The sequence below is a fragment of the Tachysurus vachellii genome, chromosome 22 (assembly GCF_030014155.1).
Source record: "Tachysurus vachellii isolate PV-2020 chromosome 22, HZAU_Pvac_v1, whole genome shotgun sequence".
NCBI lineage: Eukaryota > Metazoa > Chordata > Actinopteri > Siluriformes > Bagridae > Tachysurus > Tachysurus vachellii.
The window spans coordinates 2002501-2027500 of NC_083481.1; the positions used below are offsets into that span (position 1 = coordinate 2002501).

The 25000-nt window shown below is 40.6% G+C and overlaps 2 protein-coding genes across 2 annotated transcripts in view; both read left to right on the forward strand.

The window, feature by feature from the left end:
* Positions 1-13122, forward strand: part of LOC132838254 (uncharacterized) — a 30284-nt gene extending 17162 nt beyond the window's left edge. The window contains exons 9-16 of the mRNA XM_060858496.1: positions 197-239; positions 1395-1499; positions 1611-1791; positions 3326-3507; positions 3617-3757; positions 8945-8964; positions 9074-9239; positions 11049-13122. Of these exons, the coding sequence (XP_060714479.1) occupies positions 197-239; positions 1395-1499; positions 1611-1791; positions 3326-3507; positions 3617-3757; positions 8945-8964; positions 9074-9239; positions 11049-11266 (1056 nt within the window). The 3' untranslated portion in view covers positions 11267-13122. The remainder of the gene's footprint in view (positions 1-196; positions 240-1394; positions 1500-1610; positions 1792-3325; positions 3508-3616; positions 3758-8944; positions 8965-9073; positions 9240-11048) is intronic.
* Positions 13123-17104: 3982 nt separating this feature from the next.
* tnfrsf1b (tumor necrosis factor receptor superfamily, member 1B) overlaps positions 17105-25000 on the forward strand; it is a 13940-nt gene continuing 6044 nt past the window's right edge. Inside the window, exons 1-3 of the mRNA XM_060858144.1 lie at positions 17105-17273; positions 23573-23666; positions 23772-23894. Of these exons, the coding sequence (XP_060714127.1) occupies positions 17214-17273; positions 23573-23666; positions 23772-23894 (277 nt within the window). The 5' untranslated portion in view covers positions 17105-17213. The remainder of the gene's footprint in view (positions 17274-23572; positions 23667-23771; positions 23895-25000) is intronic.

The window sequence follows — 25000 nt, forward strand, 5'->3', positions numbered from 1 at the left end:
CCCCCCAATTTAATTCATAAATGAATGCGGTTTAGTAAAAAAAAAAAAAAAAAAAAAGGTTCCTGCCACAAGGAACTCCATGAAGTTCCCCAGAATGATTTAGACAATGTTTTAGCACATAGTCAGTGCTCATTGTGTCAGAATTGACTCAAAGCAGATTAACAAGTGATCTCACCGACCTTCTGTTTCTCTTCAGATGCCTCCAACAGATTCACTGGACTGTCCGCCATGTGAACCCGGTAAGTGTTATTTATTTTGAATGGTTGTCATGGGCAACTATCACTATGACACTTATTGATGGTTGTCATGGGCAACTATCACTATGACACTTATTGATTAAAAATGGTGTCAGCCAACGGTGATGTCGTAAACAAATAACGGACCTCACGTATGACGTCGAGCTCCAAGATCAGCTTGTGTTTCTGAAGTTCAAATGTGTGTTTATATGCAAATTTCTTCATCCGCTTCCCACTACGGCGTGTGCGCCCGTGGACGCAATGCCGTTGTGTACAGATCCACTCACTAACCCCTTAATTATTGTGTAAATAAAAAGGAAATATCATCATCATCAGCGTGTGCGTGCAAGCTTTGCACGGAATATGACCCAGCTGGAACAGGCTTCTCTTTTCACAAACACATCTGCACACAAGACCTGTATCTGTTTACACCATCTGAGTTTAGTGTGAAGGGAATCAAGATGTTTACTCGTTGACCCACCCTTCAGTTCAGAAGTTCAGAATACAAAATGTGGGCCTGATCTATTTTTACTGACCCACGTGTTAAATCTACACACATTACATGATCTACATCTACATCTACATCACAGCCGTTCTGAGTCATGAGCCGCTCATCTGCGCTCGCCAGAGTAACCTGTATATCTGTTAATACTCATCTTGTTTAGCAATGAACTTCCATTTCAGACGTGTTTTACTGTCAGCGTCGGTTTTCTGAGCTGGCCGGTTTGTGTTTCTTGAAAAAGAAAAGTTTTGCTAGTCATTTCTAGACTTAGGAGCACAGTCATTGTGCAGTGCAGGTGGTAACTTCATGGCTAGTTGTGTTATGACAACTTGAGTTGAGTAAGCAATCAGAGACCGGTGTGTTAACTGATACTGAAACGTATCACACCAACTGTTTTATGTATTTAAATAAAACACACCTCGTACCTTTTTCAATTTGTAGTTACACGATTATAGTGGAACGTCCACAGTACAAGTTAACGACAGGTCGGGTTCACGCTATAGCAGGCTTTAAACACTCTTTCCTTCACTAGCATTACGTCATTTCTGTTTCAGAGACAAAAGAACTAAAAAACAAACAGAGCTGGATATGTTAAGTGTGAAACCACAAAGAAATGTCTAAAAAAAGACCTTAGATTGTGTTCTTCTTCCGCTCAGGCTTCATCCAAGAGAACTGTAAATGTGTGAAATGTGCCAGCGGACAGTTCTGGTCTCAGAGGAACGGAGAGGCCGTGTGTAAAGTGTGCACCGCATCTTGCTCTGGTAAGGAAGTGAAAATGTCAGTTCATAAGATATATTAGGAGTGTGTGCTCAATCAAGGACTTGTTTATGGATTTCCTGTGTGTGTGTGTGTGTGTGTGTGTGTGTTTGCAGTGAAGAGAAACCAGGTCGAAGTAACCGCCTGCACGGAGAGGACTGACCGTAGTTGCCAGTGCAAGCCTGGGTACTACTGCCCGAGTCCGGTGAACTTAACGTGCAGGAGGGACTGTGAGCCGTGCACCAACGGCTTCACCAACACGTCTAATCTCAACAGATTATGCATTCCGTACAGGGAGTAAGTGCTCTGTTTCCAGATAAGGATAGCGCTTTATTTTTATTGTTCTACGTGTAAACGTTTGTCTCTGCATTCATCAGATCAGAAATACCGTACCGTCACTCAAAGGCAAGACAGCGGCAGCCAATCAGTGACCAGGACCTAGGAGTTTTTTATTTTTTTTATTTTCACTACTCTCAATGATCTGCTCAGCACATCAAACGTGACAGACCCAAGGCTTTACTGATCTTAACCTCATGCTGTGTCATTCCGAACAGAAACGACTGAGTCAGGTGGATTTTCACGTTCGTCTGTTCTGGATTCGTGTGCTCGTGCATTTACATACCAAGATTCGGTTTCAGTGCTGAGACAGGGTGTGCGGCTTTAACTTTAACTATTAAATCATTCGTGCTGCCTGGGCATTTCGACACCATCACAACTAATTCAGCATTTCATAAAATACAGACTGAGTCGATTCTCTAACGAGTAAATCGTGAACCGATGAAAGCCAGGGTCGAAGGAAGAAGAAGGGCCACGTTCAAGAATACGGGAGCGTAAATATATGTTTATATTGAAGAGATAGGATGTAATATCTAATAAATATGATATGTAATAAATACCCAATGTCTGTCTTTTGGGGGATTTGGAACTAAATTAATAAATAAACTAGAAAAAACAACCATGACAGCAGGAGCAGGAAGGAGAAAACCTTCCTATTACGGTATCGAGTAATGGGAATTTTAGCACTTGTCAGTGAGTCAGATCATTTGACTCACCTATAAGAGTGAATTTGACTCATTTCTTTTTGTTAGTCTAAACCAGAGAGTTAGTGACTTAAGACCGAAAATGTTTAACGAGCGTTTACTTTGAACTGTATTTATTGTAAAAAAAAAACAGCGTGATATGAATAAAATAATCCTCCCTAAATAGATTTGTTGTCATTTATCCTTCAACACAACAGTATCGCTTACAGTGACGTGTCGCTAATAATAAAGGTTTCGTTTTAACTTCTGTGGAAAAGGTTTACAAACTTATAGGCTTTAAGGATTTAAGGTCATGTTGTTTCAACACAAAAACTACTGAATTACTCCAACCTTTTACCAGAAATATGCGTGATGGAATTCCTGTCAATTCTGAGTTTCCCAGAACATAAACATGTAACCTTCAGGCCTACAGAGAAGAAAAGATCCACAGCATAGACAACAGTGATGATTTAACAGGATCAGGACAAAGAGAGATGGTTTCTGGCCTCAAAATGGGAGTCGAGTCACAGGATCTGTTTATCTCTCTGTTCCGTCAGAGTCATTATTCATCAATCATTACGTCATTATTATATACATCAATGCAGACACTTGACGTATGCGAGCTAATATCTAACGTGAGAAAGCGATCGAAACACCGTAGTGATGTTGATTCTGTGGAAGACGTGGGTTAAGCTGAACCCATAGCTTTTGTAGGAGTTCTCTGTAAAAGCCCAAACACCTACAGAGTGTGTAAATGATCACAAATGATTTTTGCTTACATCTCACCGCCTCTGTGTTTACATCTGTCTCAGTTGTGCGAGTTTAGGGATGAAGGTGATTAAAAATGGATCTCTCACCATGGACCGTGTGTGTGGATACGAGCCCAGCCCGAAGAAGCTCATCCAAACATCAGACAGTCCTTCAGTCACGTCTGTATCTTCTGAGACCAAGGCTCAGCCAGGCAAGATAGAAGAAATCGCGGCAACTAAAAGAGGTAATAATTAGCTTTATATTATTTTATGAGTATTTTTCACCTATTTTTCTGCTCATTCTGTTCCAGTAGTTGTTTTACAAGTGAGTGTGTTTTCCGGTTTCTCCAACAGGGGGCCCTGGTTCACCATCGGAGCCCCTTTCAAAGACCACTTGGATCTTGACGTTTCTGTTGCTCGTGGCTTTGTGTCTACTGTTATATCTGTGCATTAAGTGTAAAACCAGATCCATCAAGAACAAGCTCGAGTGGGCAGGTGTGTACCCATATTGCACTGCACACACTCATGACAAACATAGTTTTTGTCGCAGAATTTTAGAATACGTAGAACGAATTCCACAACTGGATAAAACAAGATGCATGATTTTTTTTTGTGTGTGTGTGTGTGTGTTTGTGTGTGTTGTGGTGCTTGATCCTGATGCACTTTTGGTTGTCCCACCAATCCAAATGTCTCTTCACATGACACAGACCTGATCTGATCACAACTGAGTATATTTGTCCTGAGCCACTTTTAAATGTGGTCCTAGATACAGATTGGATTGGATACGTGACGTGAATGTGAATCGTTAGATTTCATGGGAATTCATGCAGCTTTTCCCGTTGTGTACACACACATATCACGGTCATCATCACCATCTAGTGTCGGCGATGCGACAACACAACAGCGGAGAAGAGCCGCAGCTGTGGACTCCTGATGACTTACACTGACCATCAAATATGGTTCTTCCCCAAACAAACCGGAGTCTCCTCAACATCCCAACATCACAGTCTGATCTCACTGATGTTCTTGTAGCTGAATGAACACTAATCCACACACACACAATCCAACATCTAGCGGAAAGACTTCAGTGAAATGAAGAGTGGAGCTGATTAGATCATGTTCATCACGTCAGACGTATTCTCATTAAAGACAGACACGGATCACTAGTGGTTATGAAACGTCAGAAGAAACAAACTAATGGAAGGAAGCGTGGAAGGTGAACTTAATGTCCGCGACACCGTTTATAACTCCCATGTTTATTAATTTATTAAAAAGCAAGGTTTCGACCCTACTGGGTCTTCTTCTGGCAAATGGAACACGTTTGTTAAAAGGGATATACAGTATAGGCCTTACAATCAACTGACCCACACTGTGATTTCAATTAGCTTGATTGGGTCTAAACAAGCCTAATAGCCCCACACTTTACTCAATTAACAGAACACTTTCATAGAAAAACACTCAATGAAAGAAACAGCTCCACACATACTGTACACACAAGCCCAAAACAACATGAAAACACCCCCCCTTCCCCCCAACATACGCACGAAGACCACCGAAAAATAGTCAGCAAAGAAACAGACAATTTCCCACAAAAAATACATACATATACACACACACACACACACACACACATACATACATACATACATATACACACACACACACACACACACACACATACATACATACATATACACACACACACACATACATACATACACATATACATACATACATACATACACACACATATACATACACACATAGACATACACACACATACATATACATTTACATACATACATACATACACACACATATACATACATACATACATACATATACATACACACACATATACATACACACACACATACATACATACACACACATATACATACAAACATACACATATACATACACACACATATACATACATACATACACATATACATACACACACATATACATACATACATACACATATACATACACACACACATATACATACATACACATATACATACACACACACATATACATACATACATACACATATACATACACACACATATATACATACATACATACATACATACACATATACATACATACACACACATATACATACATACATACATACATACACATATACATACATACACACATACATACATACATACACATATACATACACACACATATACATACATACACATATACATACATACACACACATATACATACATAAATACATACACATATACATACACACACATATACATACATACACATATACATACATACACACACATATACATACATACATACATACATACATACACATATACACACATATACACACACATGCACACATATACACGTGTGTATATACAGTGCTCAGCATAAATGAGTACACCCCCTTTAAAAACTAACATTTTAAACAATATCTCAATGAACACAAAACAATTGTCCAAAATGTTGACAAGACTAAGTTTAATATAACATCTGTTTAACTTATAACATGAAAGTAAAGTTAATCATTTATTTTAAAATACACATTTTTCAGTTTAACTCAAATTAGGGTGATGCAAAAATGAGTACACCCCACAACAAGTAGACTACATCTAGTACTTTGTACGGCCTCCATGATTGTTTAACGACAGCACCAAGTCTTCTAGGCGTGGGATGGACAAGCTGGCGACATTTTGCAACATCCGACTTTTTCCATTCTTCAAGAATGAACCTCTTTTAGAGATTGGATGCTGGATGGAGACTGATGCTCAACTTCTCTCTTCAGAATTCTCCATACTGTAGGTGTTCAATTGGGTTCAGATCAGGAGACATACTTGGCCACTGAATCACTTTTACCTTGTTCTTCTTCAGAAACCCAACAGTGGCCTTCGATGTGTGTTTAGGATCATTGTCATGTTGGAAAAGTGCACGACGACCAAGGGCCCGGAGTGATGGTAGCATCTTCTCTTTCAGTATAGAGCAGTACAATAAATCTGTGAATTCATGATACCATCAATGAAATGCAGCTCCCTGACACCAGCAGCACTCATGCAGCCCCACATAAGGACACTGCCACCACCATGTTTCACTGTAGGCACCATGCATTTTTCTTTGTATTCCTCACCTTTGTGACGCCATACAGTTTTGAAGCCATCAGTTCCAAAAACATTTATCTTGGTCTCATCACTCCAGAGTGTAGAGTCCCAGTAGTCTTCATCTTTGTCAGGTTGGGCCTTGGCAAACTCTAGGTGGGCTATTTTGTGCCTGGCCTTTAGGAGAGGTTTCTTTCATGGACGGTACCCATGCATGGCATTCCTGTGCAGTGTACGCCGTATCGTGTCACCGGAAATAGTCTTCCCAGTTTGGCTTTCTACTTCTTTAGATAACTGCTGTGAACTTGCATGCCGGTTTTCTTCAACACTTCTCATCAGAAGACTCTCTTCTCGAAGTGTTAACTTCCGTGGACGACCTGGACGTGTCTGTGAGATGGTTGCAGTTCCATCTTTTTTAATATTTGTACCATTTTTGCTACAGTATTCTGACTGATTAGTAAAGCTTTGCTGATCTTCTTGTAGCCTTCACCTTTCTGGTGTAGAGAAATTATTTTCTTTCTCAGGTCTTGTGACATTTCTCTTCCATGTGGTGCCATTGCTGACAGCATGAAATGGGATGTAGCCTAACACCCTTTTATAGTCAACTGTCTGCTGGAAACCTGTGTAGTGAATAATTAAAATAATAATTTGTAGTCTAAAATGTTGCTTTGCTCCAGACACTTTCAGTGGGGTGTACTCATTTTTGCATCACCCTAATTTGAGTTAAACTGAAAAATGTGTATTTTAAAATAAATGATTAACTTTACTTTCATGTTATAAGTTAAACAGATGTTATATTAAACTTAGTCTTGTCAACATTTTGGACAATTGTTTTGTGTTCATTGAGATATTGTTGCCCTGTGATGGGTTGGCACTCCGTCCAGGGTGTATCCTGCCTTGATGCCCAATGAAGCCTGAGATAGGCACAGGGTCCCCGTGACCCGAGGTAGTTCAGATAAGCGGTAGAAAATGAATGAGTGAATGAGATATTGTTTAAAATGTTACTTTTTAAAGGGGGTGTACTCATTTATGCTGAGCACAGTATATATACACACATGTATGTGTGTGCATGTGTGTGTACAGTATATGTGTGTATATGTGTGTATGTATGTATATGTGTATGTATGTATATGTGTGTATGTATGTATTTTTTGTGGGGAAATTGTCTGTTTCTTTGCTGACTATTTTTCGGTGGTCTTTGTGCATATGTTGGGGGGGGGGGGGGGTTTCATGTTGTTTTGGGCTTGTGTGTATGTGTGGAGCTTCTTTCTTCCATTGAGTGTTTTTCTATGAAAGCTTCTTTAGAGGGGGCACGGTGGCTTAGTGGTTAGCACATTCGCCTCACACCTCCAGGGTTGGGGGTTCGATTCCCGCCTCCACCTTGTGTGTGTGGAGTTTGCATGTTCTCCCCGTGCCTCGGGGGTTTCCTCCGGGTACTCCGGTTTCCTCCCCCGGTCCAAAGACATGCATGGTAGGTTGATTGGCATCTCTGGAAAATTGTCCGTAGTGTGTGATTGTGTGAGTGAATGAGAGTGTGTGTGTGTGCCCTGCGATGGGTTGGCACTCCGTCCAGGGCGTATCCTGCCTTGATGCCCGATGACGCCTGAGATAGGCACAGGCTCCCCGTGACCCGAGGTAGTTCGGATAAGCGGTAGAAGATGAGTGAGTGAGTGAGTGAGCTTCGTTGGAATTGATGTTCTACTTTCTCTTGGAACTTCTGTACTGAGGTCTCAGTTACTGCTGCTGTGATTGGGTCTTGGCCTTGGAGACCCTACATTGTTTCCTCTGAGCATCGTGAGATGTTCTATGAGAACATGCTATATAAGAATGTATAATAGGTCTGTTATTAAAAAACACAGAAGAAATCAAATTAAATCAAATATTTTTGTTGCGCACACACACACACACACACACACACACACACACACACATTTATGATTTATTTATGCATCTTGTTTGACCTGGCTGCGCCCCTCTGTGGATTTTTTTTTTTTAACAAGTCTCATGCCGACTTCTGCAATTAAGTTCACGAATACATCTTTTTTTCTTCCCCCACCGACTTGCGTCTTGCAGGACAACTTTCTGCTAAAGTCCCCGGGTGACTCTGACCAGCAGAAACCTCCTTTTATTTTTGCTATTTATGCAACAAAAATACCCCTGCATGCAAAATATTTTTCTGATGAGCAAAAGACAAAAGGCCTCCACATGCAGGAAAAGAGGGAAAGCTGATATACACTTAGAATGCGTTCGTCTTTGATCTTCGGTACACCTTTTATGCCTAAAATAATCCAAAAAATCTGAACACCGGAATGTCCCTCGGTCTGCCTGTTACTGTAAACCGCAGCGCCTCAGAACTCACGTGCTCTCTTTCCCATTAAAGCACACAACAATAGAGTTTCAGAATTACATCCTGGCGAGTTCTTTATACAACCTGAGAAACCGCTCAAGTGCTTTAAGTAGAACGTTTAACACGTGTAACAAACTCTCACTTTATGACGGTGCAATAATTAAATCAGTCACGGTGCTTTTATGAGAATAGCAGAATCTCATTATTATTCTTCTGTTGTCTCTTTAGGTCGGGCCTTTGCAAGATATGTGAGTGACTTTATTATTTTTGTTGCTTAGGATTGCACAAGTCTTTTTGACGATGCACGCAAAATTGTCTCAGTTGTTTTAATTTCTGCTTCGTTCTTGCTCTGTGCAGCAGCCCATGTTCCCCAACTCCAACACGGAGACGCTGAGATCCGTGAGCGCCACGGATGCTGCTAGAGACGCCAGAGAGGCCCAGGGTCAGGGTTCCTCTCAGGGGAATATTCAGCAGGTCACCATGGAGCACGTTGGGAAAGCAGATGGCATCAACAACACCGTTGGTGAGAGAAGCTTAATACGAACGTTAAGAGCGGGTTTGTTTTCGTACAGATGCTTCGCGTCAATCGTTTTTCCATTTTGCGACAGATTTAAATGTCACAGCGGGATTCTAAACACACACTTCTCTTTATCTGTTCTGTTTACGTCTTCAGATTTGTTTGAGATTGAGTTGTGTCATCACATTGAGCACCAGAGACCATCAGACCAGAGAGTTGCAACAATTCTTCTTCCCTTTCTGAGCTTTTTGTCTCTGACCATGTGGTCAGTCTCTAGTCTGATTTCTTCAGCTGAGTAACTGACATGAGAGCGCGTGCTCGTCTGAAACAGTCGATCTGTGATTAGACTGGACGATAATCAGGCTTTTTATAAACACGCTCGTTTACTCAAACTTTCATTTTTTATTTTATTAGCAGATCATTTTGTTTCTTCCTCAAAATATTAGAGAATGGGTTAGGGTTAGTTCTGGGGATCCTGTGTGTGTGTTAGTGTGTGTGTGCTAGTGTGTGTTAGTGTGTGTGTTAGTGTGTGTTGGTGTGTGTGTGCTTGTTAGTGTGTGCTTGTTAGTGTGTGTGTGTTTTAGTGTGTGTTATTGTGTGTGTGTGTTAGTGTATGTGTGCTATTGTCTGTGTTTGTGTGTGTGTGCTAGTAAGTGTGTGTTTGTGTGTGTGTGTACGTTTGTGTGTGTGTGCGTTTGTGTGTGTGTGCGTTTGTGTGTGTTAGTGTGTGTGTGTTAGTGTGTGTTTGTTAATGTGTGTGTTTGTTAGTGTGTGTTTGTGTGTGTGTTTGTTAGTGTGTGTTTGTTAGTGTGTGTGTATGTGTTAGTGTGTATGTGTTAGTGTATGTGTGCTAGTGTGTGTGTGTTAGTGTTTGTGTGCTAGTGCATGTTAGTATGTGTGTTTGTTAGTGTGTTTGTTAGTGTATGTGTGCTAGTGTGTGTGTTTGTTAGTGTGTGTGTGCGTGCGTGTTAGTGTGTGTGTTAGTGTGTGTGTGTGTGTGTGTGTGTTAGTGTGTGTGTGTGTGTGTGTGTGTATTAGTGTGTGTGTTAGTGTGTGTGTTTAGTGTATGTGTGTTAGTGTGTGTGTTAGTGTGTGTGTGTGTTTGTGTGTGTGTTAGTGTGTGTGTGTTAGTGTGTGTGTGTTTGTGTGTGTGTTAGTGTGTGTGTGTTAGTGTGTGAGAATAAGATTTTGCAGAACAAAAGGTCAGTCACATGTTTTTTCAGAAGGTCAGTGACTGCGTGTTATTTCACCTTCAGCAGGAAGACAATGTACCATCATGTCGGTCGGTTTATTTGATCTTCTCTCACACTGCTCTCATGTCCTGATTGTACACATCGATTAATTTGCTGTTTGTTTATTTTTAATCCTGAACACGGAGCAGTTCCCAGAGCAGTCAAGTTCCCGCCGAGCTCCAGCAAGGTTCACAAACACAAGTCTTGATTTATACGTTTTGGGAACGAAACCTGACTCGGGTCAAGTTACAGAAGTGAAATTAAAAGTTTCTAAAGCCGTTTACGTGGTGACTAATGTACAGAAACGACATGCAGCTCTCACTGAAATTCCTGCTGTTCTTATTCAAAGCCATGTAAATTGGGTCAGAAGACTCATTTTTCGTTTTCTTTAAACTGTTTCACTACTGTTTGATGTTTCCTGTCACGATTTCACTCCCGATGTTGATTTATGGTTTTAATAGTAAAAATGTGAGGGTTTCGGTTTCCGTGGCTTCCAGAATTTTAGCTTGTGTTGTTCGCTAATTGTGCAGGTCACACACTGATTCACTGAACTGATCTCGAGGCTTCTTGTCGCCCGCCGCAGGGTCTATTTTTATCTACTCCCCCGGGATGGTGATCCTCGGCTCGAACTCAAACGAGAAAAAAGAGGAGGCGGAGACGAGCGGGGACGACGGCGGCGAGGTCACCTGTCTCATGAGCGTGCCTCAGCAGGAATCCAGCTCCGAGGAAGACATCAGAGTGGCTACGCAGGAAGAGCTGGGCAAGGAGCTGAGCGTCCCAGTCCCGGCTACAAGCAAATGAAACGTCCGGGACTAGAACGCCAGCGTCGGCTCAAGCGAAGGAACATATATCTATATCAGGACGGGCCTCACGAGACACCGAGTCTCTTTGCTGGGCCATGGCATGTAGAAAACCCGTCCTGTTACAACCGAGAGACTAAACTCTTGCCGTGAACAGGGCTGAGTTTGTTTGAATAGCACTGAGACTTTCAAGGGTTTTTTTTTTCTCTCAGTGTGGGAGGCAGTGTGAAGACCGTGATGTAAGAAAAACTCCCTAGTTGCAGTGAGATGTACAGTAAATATTAATTTAAATATATATATATATATATATATATAGATAGATAGATAGATAGATAGATAGATAGATAGAGAGAGAGAGAGAGAATGTTATCAGGATATTATTAGAAATATCACTGTATTTTGTTTTAGCTATTAGGCACTTTTGTGCTTGAGTGAAACAGACAGACATACAGACAGACAGACGGACAGACCTGGGTTTACTGATGAAGTGTGGGTGCATCCGTGCACTGAGCTAAATATACCTCAGTGTGCTGTAAAAAAAAAAAACCTGAATGTCAACGTTGCACATCTCACTCTCGGTTTATTGTCCGTGTCCTGGCAGAACAGAGGCTCGTCTGTATTACTGCTGTGCAGTTGTCTTTTTTTTTTTTTTTTTGCCTTTTCACACTGTTCAGATTTACAGTGTTTTATTTCAGTAGGGTTTTTATTATCCACAGCATCTTTTAACGTCGCTTAGCGTCCGGCCGAGCAGCTACGGCTCTGGAGCTCTGCTTTAGCTTTCTGGCAGCTCTGGAATTTACAGTAACTTCATCACTGAGTCACCAGCATCCTATCACATGGGCACTTCTTTAGAAGTGAGCAGGAAGTCTTTATCATTTCAATCAGAGCTCATATTCCTTTTAAATACTTGGTATTTTCATGTTTCTAGGTTGTGTGTGTATGCATGCGTGCGTGCGTGCGTGTGTGCACAAGTTTATAACTATCTACTGATTGGGGAATAAAACGTGCCGTATCACACTGACATTTTATTCCACTTAGACCACTTCCTGTTTTACGTATTAAAGAATCTTTTTTAGTTAGAGTTCATGTTACAGAATGTCTGTTTACTCACCAGTCAGTGTAAACTCCTCCGACCTGAAGACTTTACCTGTTAGAGCTTTACATCTGACACTGGAGACTCCTTCCGTAAATGTTAAACAGACATCTCCTGAGAGGAAACTTCACCACATCACTGATGACGCTGTGCATCTACAGACTCTACAGATGCTGATGTACGTTTGTTGTTGATCTGCATACGAAGGGGAAACGTAGTTTATTTTGGAAAGTCTTCTAGTTTTCAGATCTTGTCAAAATTTCACCATGTGAAGGGTTTTCCCAGGGCATCACACACACACACACACACACACACACACACACACACACACACACACACACACACATACACAGAGGATGGTGTTTCTGTCATTTGTTAATTTTACCTCACACCTCTGTATGGAAATCTGACTCAGGGAGCGTTAAACACCAGCTCATGTTGCTATGTGAACATAAACATGTGCACGCACACAAACAGCTTCGTTTACTATAAAAGATGTCAGAGGACGATGACGTGCTCGGACAATTACTGCTGCAGAACCTGTATATTTATATTGTAACATATTTTCAGAGGCTTAGTAGCTATTGTTAAATAAATCACTGAGATATTCAGCGGCACATTTAGACTGCAATCCTACAGGTCACCAATGGCCTGTCACTAATGCCAGCTAGTTTCCTAGTAGTGACCTTGCTGGCTATTGAGAAGGCTGGCTATCTAGCTGGAGAGCTGATGTTCATGATGGTTATAATGGCTATCCTGCTGTTTGTGGGTTTTTTTTTTTTTTTTTTGACTTTTCACTTTTGCACATGAATAAAGTCAAAGCGTAAAAAAACATACAGACCACTGTTTCAATATCTGAAAAGATTTTAATTCTGTAACATAATATTATAACACAAAAATGTTGTTTGTTTACAATTTCATATTGCATTTTTAGTAAACTGTATTAACTACGAATTTACACAAACCAGACTCAACTATGTTTGCATTTCCGCTGTTTGTTCTAGTTAAGGTGCAAATCGAAAGTCTGATTCTTGTCCTTCTGCATCTGACAAATGCTGACTAACTTACCAGCAATAAAGTAACCGAAAGATGTACGCAGGGGGCGGGGCTACTTTGTATATGAATGCGTATGCATTACGCTGGGTTCCTGAAAGGCTAGAAACCTTTGAAACGATTCCAGAAACTTTTAGAAATCTGCATTTGATTATTTCTAAGTAAAGGACCACTAAAGAACAATTTGTAACCATTCATTACCATACAGTTACATTTAACATTTTGCGGACAAGTTAGTTTCTGCTCTCAGCAGATATTAAATGTCGATCCTTCACCAGACCTTTTTATTTTGGAGTCACACAATTTTTACTCCTCTGTCCTGAGTACAGATTAGTTACTTCTCTGATTGTTATAAAGTGCTGATGCTGTAAACTCCTTACACAAAGGTAAAATAAACGTCTCCTTACACAAAGGTAAAATAAACGTCTCCTTACACAAAGGTAAAATAAACGTCTCCTTACACAAAGGTAAAATAAACGTCACCTTACACAAAGGTAAAATAAACGTCTCCTTACACAAAGGTAAAATAAACGTCTCCTTACACAAAGGTAAAATAAACGTCTCCTTACACAAAGGTAAAATAAACGTCTCCTTACACAAAGGTAAAATAAACGTCTCCTTACACAAAGGTAAAATAAACGTCTCCTTACACAAAGGTAAAATAAACGTCTCCTTACACAAAGGTAAAATAAACGTCTCCTTACACAAAGGTAAAATAAACGTCACCTTACACAAAGGTAAAATAAACGTCTCCTTACACAAAGGTAAAATAAACGTCTCCTTACACAAAGGTAAAATAAACGTCTCCTTACACAAAGGTAAAATAAACGTCTCCTTACACAAAGGTAAAATAAACGTCTCCTTACACAAAGGTAAAATAAACGTCTCCTTACACAAAGGTAAAATAAACGTCTCCTTACACAAAGGTAAAATAAACGTCTCCTTACACAAAGGTAAAATAAACGTCACCTTACACAAAGGTAAAATAAACGTCTCCTTACACAAAGGTAAAATAAACGTCTCCTTACGCAAAGGTAAAATAAACGTCACCTTACGCAAAGGTAAAATAAACGTCTCCTTACACAAAGGTAAAATAAACGTCACCTTACGCAAAGGTAAAATAAACGTCTCCTTACACAAAGGTAAAATAAACGTCTCCTTACACAAAGGTAAAATAAACGTCTCCTTACACAAAGGTAAAATAAACGTCACCTTACACAAAGGTAAAATAAACGTCTCCTTACGCAAAGGTAAAATAAACGCCACCTTACGCAAAGGTAAAATAAACGTCTCCTTACACAAAGGTAAAATAAACGTCACCTTACACAAAGGTAAAATAAATGTCTCCTTACACAAAGGTAAAATAAACGTCTCTTTACACAAAGGTAAAATAAACGTCTCCTTACACAAAGGTAAAATAAACGTCTCCTTACGCAAAGGTAAAATAAACGTCTCCTTACGCAAAGGTAAAATAAACGTCTCCTTACGCAAAGGTAAAATAAACGTCTCCTTACGCAAAGGTAAAATAAACGTCTCCTTACGCAAAGGTAAAATAAACGTCTCCTTACTCAAAGGTAAAATAAACGTCTCCTTACACAAAGGTAAAATAAACGTCACCTTACACAAAGGTAAAATAAACGTCTCCTTACGCAAAGGTAAAATAAACGCCACCTTACGCAAAGGTAAAATAAACGTCTCCTTACACAAAGGTAAAATAAACGTCACCTTACACAAAGGTAAAATAAATGTCTCCTTACGCAAAGGTAAAATAAACGCCACCTTACGCAAAGGTAAAATAAACGTCTCCTTACACAAAGGTAAAATAAACGTCACCTTACACAAAGGTAAAATAAACGTCTCCTTACGCAAAGGTAAAATAAACGCCACCTTACGCAAAGGTAAAATAAACGTCTCCTTACACAAAGGTAAAATAAACGTCTCCTTACACAAAGGTAAAATAAACGTCTCCTTACACAAAGGTAAAATAAACGTCTCCTTACACAAAGGTAAAATAAACGTCTCCTTACACAAAGGTAAAATAAACGTCTCCTTACGCAAAAAGGTAAAATAAACGTCTCCTTACGCAAAGGTAAAATAAACGTCTCCTTACGCAAAGGTAAAATAAACATCACCTTACACAAAGGTAAAATAAACGTCTCTTTACACAAAGGTAAAATAAACGTCTCCTTACGCAAAGGTAAAATAAACGTCTCCTTACGCAAAGGTAAAATAAACGTCACCTTACGCAAAGGTAAAATAAACGTCACCTTACACAAAGGTAAATTAAACGTCTCCTTACGCAAAGGTAAAATAAACGTCACCTTAATCAAAGGTAAAATAAACGTCTCCTTACGCAAAGGTAAAATAAACGTCTCCTTACGCAAAGGTAAAATAAACGTCTCCTTACGCAAAGGTAAAATAAACGTCACCTTACGCAAAGGTAAAATAAACGTCTCTTTACACAAAGGTAAAATAAACGTCTCCTTCCGCAAAGGTAAAATAAACGTCTCCTTACACAAAGGTAAAATAAACGCCACCTTACACAAAGGTAAAATAAACGTCTCCTTACACAAAGGTAAAATAAACGTCTCCTTACACAAAGGTAAAATAAACGTCTCCTTACGCAAAGGTAAAATAAACGTCTCCTTACGCAAAGGTAAAATAAACGTCACCTTAATCAAAGGTAAAATAAACGTCTCCTTACGCAAAGGTAAAATAAACGTCACCTTACACAAAGGTAAAATAAACGTCTCTTTACACAAAGGTAAAATAAACGTCTCCTTACGCAAAGGTAAAATAAACGTCACCTTACACAAAGGTAAAATAAACGTCTCCTTACACAAAGGTAAAATAAACGTCTCCTTACGCAAAGGTAAAATAAACGTCACCTTAATCAAAGGTAAAATAAACGTCTCCTTACGCAAAGGTAAAATAAACGTCACCTTACACAAAGGTAAAATAAACGTCTCTTTACACAAAGGTAAAATAAACGTCTCTTTACACAAAGGTAAAATAAACGTCTCCTTACACAAAGGTAAAATAAACGTCTCTTTACACAAAGGTAAAATAAACGTCACCTTACACAAAGGTAAAATAAACGTCTCCTTACACAAAGGTAAAATAAACGTCTCATTACACAAAGGTAAAATAAACGTCACCTTAATCAAAGGTAAAATAAACGTCTCCTTACGCAAAGGTAAAATAAACGTCACCTTACACAAAGGTAAAATAAACGTCACGTGTAAGGTGACGTTTATTTTACCTTTGCGTAAGGAGAAGGATCGACATTTAATATCTGCTGAGAGCAGAAACTAACTTGTCCGCAAAATGTTAAAGGTAACTGTATGGTAATGAATGGTTACAAATTGTTCTTTAGTCGTCCTTTACTTAGAAAATAATCAAATGCAGATTTCTAAACGTTTCTGGAATCGTTTCAAAGGTTTCTAGCCTCTTTACATTAGACGTCACCGTTTGTTGCCATAGACACATGGAGACATCGCAGTGTATAATGAACTGCTGTGATTTACATTTACTGTCCAAGCTGCTATAAAGTAGTATAAATACAGCCGCCTTGATCCTTTCTCTTATTTCTATATTGTTATGTTAGTCCCCTTCCTGCTGTGCTCAGAGGCACGTCATGTAACCACACACGTGATTTCCTGATTCGTCCGAAACCTAAAAGAAGCACAAGAGAAAACGCGCCTTCACACGCAGGGGGCGGCGGTGATGCCGTGAGCGCGCGTTCACGTCTCGGTGTGAGTGAGTGAGTGACGGTTTAGTGTCCCGTAAAAACAGGACGAAAATGAATCCTTGGCTCCGGAGTTTCATCCTCTTCCTCATCACGTCTGTTGCCAAAGCGCAGGTAGGAAACTTTGTTGATTTGTTTCTTTACTGAAGCTGACTAATGTTTCTCGGTAAACACTGATTCATAACGACAGACGTGTCAGATTTGAGACTGCTGATGTTTCTGTGTGCTGATGAAAAGAATTCAGGAGGTTTGTGCAGAGGAGCTGTGTGTGTGTGTGTGTGTGTGTGTGTGTGTGTGTGCTGTGTGTGTGTGTGCTGTGTGTGTGTGCTGTGTGTGCTGTGTGTGTGTCAGTGTGTGCTGTGTGTGTGTGTGCGCGCTGTGTGTGTGTCAGTGTGTGCTGTGTGTGTGTGTGCGCGCTGTGTGTGTGTGCGTGCTGTGTGTGTATCAGTATGTATGCTGTGTGTGTATCAGTGTGTGTGCTGTGTGTGTGTGTATCAGTGTGTGTGTGTATCTGTGTGTGCTGTGTGTGTATCAGTGTGTGTGTCACTATGTGTGTGTGTGTATCAGTGTGTGCTGTGTGTATCAGTGTGTGTGTGTCACTGTGTGTGCTGTGTGTGTGTGTGTGTGTGTGTGTGTATCAGTGTGTGCTGTGTGTGTCACTGTGTGTGCTGTGTGTGTGTCAGTGTGTAGCTGTGTGTGTGTGTGTGTCGCTGTGTGTCGCTGTGTGTGTCACTGTGTGTCTGTGTGTGTCTTTGTGTGTGTCACTGTGTGTGTCACTGTGTGTGTCACTGTGTGTCACTGTGTGTGTCACTGTGTATCACTGTGTGTGTCACTGTGTGTCAAAAAATTATGACATAAAACATTCCAAAACTTAATATTTGAATTAAACAAAACATATTAAACTAGATTTGTAAAGTTCGTCGCAACAAACTTTGGCAAGTATTTGCAAAGGCCGGTGCTTTTTGGAGGCAAGTGGACATAAAACTTGTGAAATCTAGTGGAGCGCCAAAATCTAGGGTGCCAAAACATTTGGAGGCAAGTGGAGACGAGCATGTGACGTCATCCGAAAACCTGTGACGCAATTCCCCTCCTTGGGCTGAGTGTTTTGATATGCCACATGTCCATGTTGTGCTAATGTTTTTTGTTTTCACGTGACATCACGTGATGTCACGTGACATCATCAGAATACCTGTGAGGAAGTTCCCCTCATTGTTGTGAGTGTTTTGATATGTCACATGTCCATGTTGTAAAAAGTTTTTTGATTTTGCATATTTTGGGGGCGGGGCCACCAAAATATTTTTACAACCGGAAGGCCAGTCGGTACACTGATTTAAAACTTTATTTTTCTGAGATTTAATTTATGATAAATTCATTATTTTATAAAATGTCATAAAGCCGGGGCCCCGTGGCACCATCTCAGGGCCCTCAGTGTGAGAACCACTGGCCCTAGACTACATGTTCTGAGCAGGTGTTGTCAGTAAACAGGCTGTAAAACTGTTGGCTAAGTTACAGACACTCATGAAAAACTCCTGCTGATGATCTGGGAAACGTCTCTAACAGCAGTCACAATGTCACTGTTTGTGTCAAACAAGTTGTGAGTTACGAGGATGATGATGATGAACAATTCCAGGATCTGCGTTTTTTCATTGGTTGTTGTGTTTAATCTTACCCAGATACAATAGTGCTATTTTCTGATTGGCTGTTGTGTAGCCTCTTTTAAATCTTACCCAGATACAATAGTGCTATTTTCTGATTGGCTGTTGTGTAGCCTCTTTTAAATCTTACCCATATACAATAGTGCTATTTTCTGATTGGCTGTTGTGTAGCCTCTTGTTTTGATTGGCTGATAAGTGTCAGACTCGACTAAGAGCTCCAGGGGAGACGCGTTTGATTCCTGCCCGGTTCCATAGAGACAGCGGTGCGGACTGATACGTTTTGGGCGCTGCGGCATATTAAATATATGATAAACAGTCAAAAAGTTTTTCTGCGTGATAAATACGATGTGTGGTGGGAGAACGTGAGAAAAGCCCGAAATGAGGGACTGTCACTCTCAATGCGTGACACTTGACAGCCCTTTGTGTGTCACTGTGTGTCACTGTGTGTATCAGTGTGTGCCGCTGTGTGCCGCTGTGTGTGCTGTGTGTGTCACTGTGTGCTGTGTGTGTCACTGTGTGCTGTGTGTGTCACTGTGTGCTATGTGTGCTGTGTGCGCTGTGTGTGCTGTGTGCTGTGTGTGTCACTGTGTGTATCAGTGTGTATCAGTGTGTGCCGCTGTGTGTGTCACTGTGTGCTGTGTGTGTCACTGTGTGTATCAGTGTGTATCGGTGTGTGCCGCTGTGTGTGTCACTGTGTGCTGTGTGTGTCACTGTATGTATCAGTGTGTGCTGTGTGTGTCGCTGTGTGTGTCACTGTGTGCTGTGTGTGTCACTGTGTGCTGTGTGTGTCACTGTGTGCTGTGTGTGTCACTGTGTGCTGTGTGTGTCACTGTGAGCTGTGTGTGTCACTGTGAGCTGTGTGTGTCACTGTGAGCTGTGTGTGTCACTGTGTGCTGTGTGTATCAGTGTGTGCTGTGTGTATCAGTGTGTGCTGTGTGTATCAGTGTGTGCTGTGTGTATCAGTGTGTGCTGTGTATATGTTCAGCTCTCACACACACACACACACACACACACACACACACACACACACACACACACAGTAATCTCTTTCTTCTCCTGTATGAGATCTAACATTCATTTGTTGACTTTGTTGTATTAATTACTTGACTTTCATCATGAGGGTGTGACACATTGTGTTATTACTGAACCCACATAACTCCAGTTTAACAGACCAGACAGGAGGAAAATACTTAATTAGACGTTGCTCAACCAGCTGTTAAAACAGTTAAACCTTTATAACTGGTGTTCATTAGTCACTGAAGGAGTGCAGCAAGTTTCTGTTACCACAAACCTCACAACCGACGTGTGTTAAATCTCTTCTTCTTCTACGCGCTTAAATATAAAGGTTCTTAAATGGTTCTCTGTCAGGGTTTGTGGTTGTATAAAGACCTTCTAACATCCAGGGAAGGTTTTTCTGGCACAAAAGGTTTGTAGTGTATAAAAGAGTTCATTTAAGTGCTGTTTACTGAACGTTTATGTGGGAGGAAATACGTGCTCCTTCTTTGGCATCACTGCAAAAACCCGTTTTTTTAGTTCTTCCTGGAGCCTTTAAGAGTGTAACGAGAACGTAAATGTTACAGAACGTATAAACGAGCAGATTTTACATTTAAAATAAGGGTTTGTGTCACCAGAGCGTTTGTTTTGAGTCTGTTTTCATATTTCCACGCTGAAGCACGTAATGATTCATCACAGTTTCAGACTTGGAAAAGGAAAAGGAAAAGTTCTGGAGAAAGAAAATAATCCTCATGATTTCTAGGTAATTTCTGTAAAATATCTAACTTTCACATCTTTGTTTATTTATTTCTGTAGACCCATTATAAAGAAATAAAGATTCCCGGTACGCTGTAAGGAAAATAATGTGTTGATGAGAAATTGTTTGAGTTTCTATTGATATTAAGGACGGATCTTCCAGGAAATGTTTAGTTTCTGTGTAAATGAAAGGACATCCTTTAATCTAAAAGCTAGCATCCTCTAAGATAAAAAAAAAAAAAAAACATAACACTGAAGGACCCATTTTTCATTTGAGTCAATCTACAAATAATGAACAAAACAAACAAAAGGTCCCCAAAAAGCATGTTTACGGGTTCCACCACTGAAACACCAGAAGATCTTTCAGGAAGTTTTTTTTTTTTTTTTTGAGGACTCCTCGATGGTTTGTTGGATATTTAAGAACTTTCTAAATGGATAAAACTTGGAAGTGGATCTGAAAAGGAAAAGCTCGGCTGTACGCAGAGCTCCTTATACAAGTTCTAGTGGAGTTTGTGTAGAGTTCACATGAGCGACACTCGCGCTCGTTCGGTTTGTCGCGGATTGTCGAGCTTCGTTACTTTTGATGCTTTGGAAATACGAGCATTAATAATATGGTGAGGTTTTCTGTAAGGAAGCGATTGTGTAACAATTTTAGAAGAAGTCTCCAGTGTCAGCTCTTTGAAACAGTCAGAGCTAAAGCTTCAGGGCGTTTCTTTACAGGAAATTCATCAGTCAGTCACTTCGCTTCATCATACCGACCTGCTGTTTAATATTTTACTGTAACTGTGTGACACTGAGTCGGTTCATTTTTACTTAACATCTTTTACACGATTTATAATAATGGTTTCCGTCGTCAGTAGATATCAGTGATGTATTGATGGTTTGCTGTAGTCACGTGTGTTATATTATATAAAATAACAGGATACATTGTAAAGTGGTTCGTTATTGTTAAAAAAAAAAATTGAAAGTATTCCACTTAAAGTCCTTTGCAGGTTTCAGTAGTTTTACTGAGTAGCTTGTAGAATCAGAATTACTGCAAAGCAACGTGCAAAAGTGGGGAAACCAAGTATGTCTTTGAGGTACGAGAGAGCGAGCGCGTGTGTCTGTGTGTATGCATGTGTGTGCGTGTGTGTATGCATGTGTTGTATGTGTGTGCGTGCGTTTGTGTGTGTGTGTGTACGTGTGCGTGTGTATGCATGTGTGTGCGTGCATATGTGTGCGCGTGTCTGTGTGTGTTAGTGTGTGTATGTGTGTGTTACATTTACATAATTTGGCAGATGCCCTTATCCAGAGCGACTTGCATTATCTCATTTTTATACAGCTGAGCAATGGGTTAAGGGCCTTGCTCAGGGGCCCAACAGTGGCAGCTTGGTGGACCTGCGATCAAACTCAAAACCTTGTGTGTGTTAGTGTGTGTTTGTGTCTGCGCGCGCGCGTGTGTGTGTGTTGTACTGATGCGGTCCTTCCTGCGTCATTCTGTGCACCTTCTGCTGTTCCGGAAGTCTCATGTCTTTTCCCCACAAAACCCCCTCCACCCCACCGAGCACTGTGATTGGTTAGCACTTGTCACTCATGCGTAATTTGATTCTTTAACCAATCACGGCGCAGGGGGCTGGTGCTGTCTGGAGCCTTGTACGGAAATGCATTCCGGAAGTGATTTGGCTTCTAAACGTCGCTCGTTTCCCGGCAACGCGCTGTGGGCTTCTGAGAAAGTGTGTTTGTGTTTGTGTGTGTGTGTGTGTGTGTGTGTGTGTGTGTGTGTGTGTGTGTGTGTGTGTGTGTGTGTGTGTGTGTGTGTGTGTGAGAGAGTGTGTATGTGTGTGTATGTGTGTACTGTAAGTGTGTGTGTATGTGAGTGTATGTGTGTGTGTGTGTGTGTGTATGTGTGTGTGTATATGTGTGTGTATCACTAAGTGAAATAATCCTGATCTTCTGACATGTCCCAGTGCACCATCGTCTGTCAGAGTTGCTGTTTTGTTGCTTTGTGCTAAACTACAGATATTACATGTTATTCTACATGGGATTAAAGCTCATGATGAAACTTCTCCTCTGTAGCACATCAGTGACTAATAAAGACTTTTCATCAGAGACCCTGGTTATTGCTGCATGGTGAAGGTTTGCGACACGTCTCCTTCTCGTCTCTTTTCTCTTCTCGGTCTTGTTGAGACAAAACCTGCAGTTTGCTCTGTTACTGAGGAACCGCGAAGAGAAACCCGCGAGATGTCAGGAAAACTACCTCAGCGCGTTATAATGCGCTGACACTGGAGACTCCTTCCTTAAATGTTTAAAGCAGAACCGGTCACCGTAGCAACAGTAACTCCATCTTGTACCTGTTTGTGTTTTTTTTTATTATTTTTTTATCTGCTCTTTTTAAACACTAAATCATTCATTCATTCACTCATCTTCTACCGCTTATCCGAACTACCTCGGGTCACGGGGAGCCTGTGCCTATCTCAGGCGTCATCGGGCATCAAGGCAGGATACACCCTGGACGGAGTGCCAACCCATCACAGGGCACACACACACACACACACTCTCATTCACTCACGCAATCACACACTACGGACAATTTTCCAGAGGGGGCACGTTGGCTTAGTGGTTATCACGTTCGCCTCACACCTCCAGGGTTGGGGGTTCGATTCCCACCTCCACCTTGTGTGTGTGGAGTTTGCATGTTCTCCCCGTGCCTCGGGGGTTTCCTCCGGGTACTCCAGTTTCCTCCCCCGGTCCAAAGACATGCATGGTAGGTTGATTGGCATCTCTGGACTTCTGGGTTGTTTTTTTTTTTTTTTTAAATATTGCTTAAATTGATGGCTCATAGATTACACAACAGGTCTGCTGAGGATCACACATATTTCCAGGTTGTGTAACTCTACCCACTCAATGACAATCGTTTGCACTCTTGTTCAATGGTGTCAGTTCCTGGTTGTATGTCTGTCTGCAAGTCAGCGAGAATCTCGTGTTCATACTGTGTTTTTTTTTTTTTTTGTTTGTTTTATTCGTCTGCAGTCCTATTCGCTGCCGTATGAAATGGAAGGATCCTGCAGGAACCAAACTTCCGAATACCGGGTCAGAAACTACTGCTGCAGCAAATGCAGAGCCGGTAAGACGACGTGTGCACGCCTGATGCGTGATGTCCTGATGTGTGTTTCAGTGCTGAAATGTTTCGGTGCTGAGCATGTGGCATGTTTTAATACCGTCGATACAGGAACCCGAAAAGTGAGCGACTGTACCGGCGAGAAGGACACGGTGTGTGAGGATTGTCCGGCTGGGATGTATTCAGGCATGAATTATTACCCGAACTGCTTCACCTGCAGCAAATGCCAAGAGGGTAGGAGTCCTTTTGTGACATCATCATCATCAGCTGCTAATATCAGTGTTGAATAAAGTACTAGAAAGCAATACTTCAGTAAAAGTACAAGTATCGTACTACACTTTGGTAGAAGTGAAAGTTGCCTTTTAGAATATTACTCAAGTAAAAGTCTTAAAGTATCTGATATTTAATGTACTTAAGTATTTGAAGTAAAAGTAAAAAGTAAAATTTCAGTGATTTTCAGTAGACATAAGATCAGGGGCGGTTCTAGGGTCTCATCTTTAGGGGGTTTTAGTCCTCAGTGAGAATTTAAAACAAGAAGAGTTTTATATTATATATTATATGACTACATAGTAAGCCAAAAGTTATGGTATTATTTAAAATGGCAAAAGTGGACACCAAAATTTTATGCATGATGTAATGATGCCAGTCTCGAATCAGATCAGTTCGTGTATGTGTGCATTCTCTACAAACAGTGTGTCTAATGAATGCAGTGATTAATAAACAAATATTCACAAGACAAAGACCAACTCAATAAATGTTATTTTTATTTAGTATTGAATGGATTGTTTGCATTAATATTTTGTTTGTGCTACAACTCTGGTAATAAGAATAGTGACATTTCACTGCTTTTGGTTGCCGTATTTGCGGCTTTCCGCCGATTAACATTATAGATAAACGCCTCCAGCTCTGACTGCGCGTGCACGCTGCGCGTCCCTGTGCGTCTCCGTAGAGCGTGTGGAGCGTAACGCAATCTAGGAGCAGTGATTCACCAAACCTCCCTTATTGCAGTCACACACATTTCTTCTGATTTTATTGTGTAGTAACGAGCAACGAAGACGCTTAGTGGAAATATAACGGAGTAAAAGTGTACATTTTATCTAGGAAATGTAGTGGAGTAAAAGTGAAAGTTGACATAAATTTAAATAGCGAAGTAAAGTACAGATGCGTGAAATTTCTACTTAAGTACAGTAACAAAGTATTTGTACTCCGTTACATTACAACACTGGCTAATATATATATATAAACACCTTACACACGATGCCTAATTTACACAACTGTGTATGTATTGGAATTCTCAGCTCTGATTGGTCGGTAGTAAAGCTATATGTCTCTATAGCAAC